Consider the following 5,352-nt stretch of genomic DNA (forward strand, 5'->3'; position numbering starts at 1 on the left):
GCCCGGCCCGGCTCGGCCCGGCCCGGCTCGGCCCGGCGGGACTGCGAACCAGCTCCGCGGGGAGCTCGGGGGCGCGGACGGCGGCTCCCGCGGGGCGTGCCGGGAGCTGTAGGCGCGGCGCTGCCGCGGCACTGCGGAGCTCGAGTGGAAACGCTAAAACGACGTTAAAAACGCACCCGGAACWCCGCGGCGAAGGGAGCGGCACTGCGCCGCGCCGCAGGGGGGACGTAGGGCCTTGGCCRTGATAAGGAATTGCCCTTTCGGGTAAATACTAAGTTGGCACTTGTTTTTGGAGGGCGCGAGAAGCGTAAGATATAACCGGGTAAAATAACCTCCCTGTGACCTTTGAAACGTGGGTTTAACAGGAACGATCCACAAGTAAWTTGTTTGCCGTACATCCTAGCCATGCACACTGAAGCGTTAGCTGAGACGTTTTAAATCTGCTTGTTAGTATTAAGGCAGTAGTGTTGAGAACTTTTAAATTTCCCCTCGCCGTTCTTCTAAATAAAAAGAACTTAAAAATCAAAAAGTTTTAAGGCAGCCCCSGCAGTGTCGCCCCGTTACCTGCGGGACAAAACAAGCCGCCGCCGGCCGGTGTTTCCGCCCGGTTTCGAACCGGGGACCTTTCGCGTGTTAGGCGAACGTGATAACCACTACACTACGGAAACGCCGCTTGTGCGGCTCTGCCGCCGCCGCCCTGCTACGGCGCGGCCGGGCTCGGCGCGGCCCCGGCGAGCGGCTGCCGCGGGCCGGGAGCCTCCGCGCCCGGCTCCCGAGCTACGAATCGCCAGGTTAGGGGAAAAGCAGGACGTGGTTTCACGCTGAAGAGGAGCTCGGAAGAAAATAAACAGATTGCGTTGATAACGCGAGTGCCATGTGTTTATAGCGCCTTTCGTTCTGGTACCAGAAAAGGCCGTACGCATTTAAGAAACGTGCACTGATAATATATATACACACATATGTGTGTGTGTGTGTGTGTGTATATATACATATAAACCATATATATGTGTGTGTGTGTGTGCATATATATATATATATATATATATATATATACAGACACAAATACAGATATGTAAATAAGCTTTATCCATTGAGAAATAATGACTACAGCTGGGCTGTGAATACGCCAACAAAACTGCACATTCGAGATAGAAAGTTAAAAGCCCATTTAAAATTACATCAGGAACCTAAGCAGGCATAGAACAATGGCTCGTATGGATATTTGGCTTGGACATTATGGTTAAGCTTTCTCTTTTTCCCCCAAAAGGCCTTGATGTTTTTAATGAATTTCTGTCTCTGTAACCAAGCAGCCAGTCACTGTTTCAGGCAAAAGCAAGCATCTTCTTGGAGACATATTTTTAGGAGCACAAGAAGCTGCAGCACCTTTCCACAGCTGCTACAGCAGCTTCCACAGGAAGCCGTACAGCATCTTTCCTAGTCTCTCCTACAAAACAAGGAGACAGACACTATATACCACCTTGTGGGGGCTTTCATTTATGCACACAAAAGGGCTGGATCTACTGCCTTTTTTGAACTGTGCTGAAAACCTTCATTCCTGGCTATGAGAAAGAGTCTTAAACCAAAAGTAACGCTGTGGGTATGAAAGAGTAACTTCAAATCTTGATCTTCCCCAAAACACTAATCACTTTTTCAGCACGCCCATAAATAAAAAGCACACATTTCACACCGAGGTGGATGTTGTCCCAAACCACCCGGGTAAGAAGCCCACGGAGAATTTTGGGACCAACTCCGTGGCAGGAGCCACACGGGGTATGGTGACCCCCTAAATTTTGGYGGCTGCTGCCGCCGCAGCCTTGGGGCGCGTATTGCCACGCGGGCGCCGAGCAGAAGCGGGTGCTGGTGTCGTAGTGACCGYCCCTGGCCTAGAAGGGCTCTGTCACAATGGGGAGGGGACACGCGCAGACACCCGGCTGCTGCCCCATTGCTTCCCGAGGGCTGAGCAGGGAAAGGCAAGTCGAAGCCGCGGCTTACAATGCCGAATCTGCCTCCCGCCATCGTCATAGACAACGGCTCGGGCCTAATCAAGGCTGGCATCGCTGGGGAGAAGAAGCCGTGGATCACCTACGCCAATGTGGTCGGCCATCCCAAGAACAAGTCGGTGGCAGGCCAGAAGGACTGCTACATCGGGAACGAAGCGCAGGCCAAGAGAGGGATCCTTTCCATCAGGTATCACCAAAAGGAGCCGTAAAGCCCAAGGAAACGAGGATAGCAGAGTAAGACAAGGGAGTTTTCCGGCCAGTGTTGGGGAAGGAGCAAGGCCAGGTAGGACGAGCAGGACAAACCAGGTGGGGCGGCCATGGGAAGAAGCAGAGCGCTGCGGTTCCCGCATGGAGAGAGGGGCAGTTCCAGTGAGTTTTTAGGAGCCAGAAGATGAGACAAGTGAAGAGGAGGAGTAGTTTGGCGCTGCTAGCCCTGTGGAGCAGGACTGTAATAAAGTGGCAGCAAYGGGCTGTAGGCAAGATGGGAGCCGCACCGAGAGCACCGCACCTCCAGCGGGACCTCTGGGCAGGCTGCTCGTGGCAGAGATGGTTTGCCATGGGAGGAAGTGACTAGCCCTCCTGCGTTTTCTTATACACAGCCACTGAGATGCCTAATCCTGGAAGGAGGAAACTTAACTTTGCCATCCTTTGCAAAGGGAAACATAAGCCAAACCCCAAGCAGTGGGAGGAGGAGTAAGGAAAGCCAAGAGAAACAAAACAGAGAAGGGAGAACAGCTCCAGAGGAACGTAGTGACGGGGAAGGGAAAGGGGAAGCAGAAAGAGCTGGAGTAGGCAGCAACAAAGTACTGCTCAATTTGGCAGTGACTGCTGCAAGATTTGTTAACCCTTCTGCTGTCGTGCAGAGGTTTCCAATGATTGCAGGGATGTGTATATAGTAAATGCTACAAAAGAGCATATTTTCATGCTTGTAGCCTATCTCAGGTCCATGTGGAAGGCACTYGTGTTCGTGGTGTGACAGCAGCGCTCGTTCACCTTGATCGCGGGGTCTTCCGTGCACAGCTGTAACGCCCAGCTCAGAAAGGCTGACATTGCTGCCATATCTTTCCCTGATCCCATATTGCCCCAGTATTAATAATACTCATTCTGCTCCGGCGAGGTCTTCAGCACTCCTCGAGAATTATATTTTAATAATTGTAAATGAACTAATGAATTACAAGTTATTCGTATCAAACTGTTCAGCCATAGCTTGACAACCACACTCAAAGAGCAAAGGCCCTAATTAGCTAACAGGCTACAACCCTCTCTGAAGTCCTGACCCATCTTGGMTGTCACAGCTGCTGAAGCTGTCTCGCCTTTGAAAGGGCCAAGTCTTTTTCCAAGTACTTTCTCAAAGCAACATGCACCATTAAAAGGTACACAAACTGTTTACCGAGGGTGCTTTTTCCTAATGTTCTTCACCTGRGACATCTCCCCAGTAGACTGCTCTGCTCAGGGGGAGATGCTAGTATCCCCATGAAGCCTGGGGTAAAGAAAACTGCCCTTTTATTTTGCTCAACTCCTGCAGGTACCCAATAGAGCGCGGCATAATCGTGTCCTGGGAAGATATGGAGGTCATGTGGAARAGCGTCTACGAAAACGACCTGCAGATGCGAACTAGTGAGCAGCCTGTGATTCTGACCGAGGCTCCGCTCAACCCTCTGATCAACCGAGAGAAGATGACCGAGCTCTTCTTTGAGCACTTTGACGTGCCAGCTCTCTACGTGTCTATCCAGGCCGTGCTTGCACTCTACGCTTCAGGGCTCACCACGGGCTGTGTGGTGGAATCTGGTGATGGTGTCACCCACAGCGTGCCAATCTTTGAAGGCTACTGCTTGCCTCATGGCGTCCTCCGGCTTGACCTKGCTGGCCGTGATCTTACAGACTACCTAACACAGCTTCTGAGAGACAGTGGTTCTTCACTAGTCACCACAGCTGAGAAGCAGCTCGTACAAAACATGAAAGAAAATTTGTGTTATGTGTGCCTGAACCTAGAGGAGGAGATGGCCAAGAAACCTAGTGAAGTGGAAAAAATTTACCACCTTCCTGATGGCAGTGAAGTTAAGGTTCACGATCAAAGGTTTCGTTGTCCAGAAGCCCTCTTCTATCCTCATAATTTTGGTGTAGAGGCACCAGGGATTGACAAGCTCTGCTACAACTCTATCATGAAGTGTGATGCCGGCCTGAGGGCTTACTTCTATTCCAATATCATCCTTTCTGGTGGTTCCAGCCTCTTCCCTGGAATTACTGAACGCCTGAACAAGGAGATTGTTCACATGGTCCCAGGCAACGTTAAGGTGAAAGTCAGTGCTCCTCCTGAGAGRAAGTTCTCTGCTTGGATAGGAGGCTCCATCCTTGCCTCCCTGAGTGCCTTCCAGCACATGTGGATCACTGTGACGGAGTACAGGGAGGTTGGGCCTAACATTGTGCACAGAAAATGCTTCTAAAGTACATGGGATTTTGGATGGATTTTACTTAACATATCGTGGAAAAGAACCTCAGATTGCAGCTCCCTGAACATCAGTGTTGAGGAGGTCTGTGCCTGTAGCCAGCCTTTTGAAAGTCCAATAAAAATCATGACTTTCGTCATGGTGACTTCCTCCCTGGTCCAAGGAAACACCTTCTTGAACGGATGTAAAATGTAGGTTCTTAATGCGGCTCTTTTCCCAGAGCGAGATGGTGCAGTACGTAAATAACGACGGAGAGGCTGAGCGCTCCGCACTATTGCTTCCCGCCGCTGTGCTCCGGTTTACCTGCAAAAAGCCCCGTGGCTCTGCCGCTCCTTTTCCGCGGGGCTCGGGGGGTCGAGGCGTAAAGACGGGAGAGCCGCTCGGGGGGCGCGGCGGGGGGGAGGCCGGAGCGGGCCAGGCCCCCGGTGGCCCCGCAGCCCGGCCGGGGGAGGGTCGCGGCGCGCTCCCGCAGCACGTGGTGCCGCCGCGGGGCGAATGCCCGCGCTTTCCAAACTCCCGCCACTCGCCGCCTCCCGCCCCCTCGGCCGCCCGCAGCCAATGGCAGCGGAGGCGGGCGCCCGCCGGCCAATGGGCGCGCGGCGGGCGTGGCCGCCGGGGGTATATAGGGCGCGGCGGGGGCGCGCCGCTCCGCGTGGCGGGCGGGGAGGGCTCCGGCGTTTCTAACCCTAAATGGCTCGCGCCGCGCTCCCCGCGCTCGTCCGCTGTTTTACTCGCTGACTTTCAGCGGACGAGGGGAGCAGCCCCCCGTGGCGGGGGGGCTGGGGGGCAGAGAGAGGGGGCGACCGGGGTGGGGCTGGGGGACATTAGGGCAGGGGAAGGGAGCCGGCAACGGAAAAAACGTCAGCGAGGGGTCTCTCCGCCGCCGCGGCCCGCCCTGGGGCCCC

At 54.0% G+C, this 5,352-nt stretch overlaps 1 protein-coding gene and 1 non-coding gene across 2 annotated transcripts; one reads left to right on the forward strand and one right to left on the reverse strand.

Annotated features, from left to right (window-relative positions):
* Positions 1-595: 595 nt before the first annotated feature.
* On the reverse strand, positions 596-668 carry TRNAV-AAC (transfer RNA valine (anticodon AAC)). The gene has a single exon. It is a non-coding gene; the product is annotated as a tRNA-Val (tRNA).
* Positions 669-1,993: 1,325 nt separating this feature from the next.
* Positions 1,994-4,444, forward strand: ACTRT3 (actin related protein T3). Its single transcript, XM_085322311.1, has 2 exons — positions 1,994-2,187; positions 3,526-4,444. The coding sequence occupies exons 1-2, from the start codon at positions 1,994-1,996 to the stop codon at positions 4,442-4,444; spliced, it is 1,113 nt and encodes a 370-aa protein (XP_085178437.1).
* The last annotated feature ends 908 nt before the right edge of the window (positions 4,445-5,352 follow it).

Source organism: Rhea americana, unplaced genomic scaffold (assembly GCF_003343005.1).
Source record: "Rhea americana isolate MKP2758 unplaced genomic scaffold, rheAme1 scaffold_76, whole genome shotgun sequence".
In the NCBI taxonomy this organism is placed as follows: Eukaryota; Metazoa; Chordata; class Aves; order Rheiformes; family Rheidae; genus Rhea; species Rhea americana.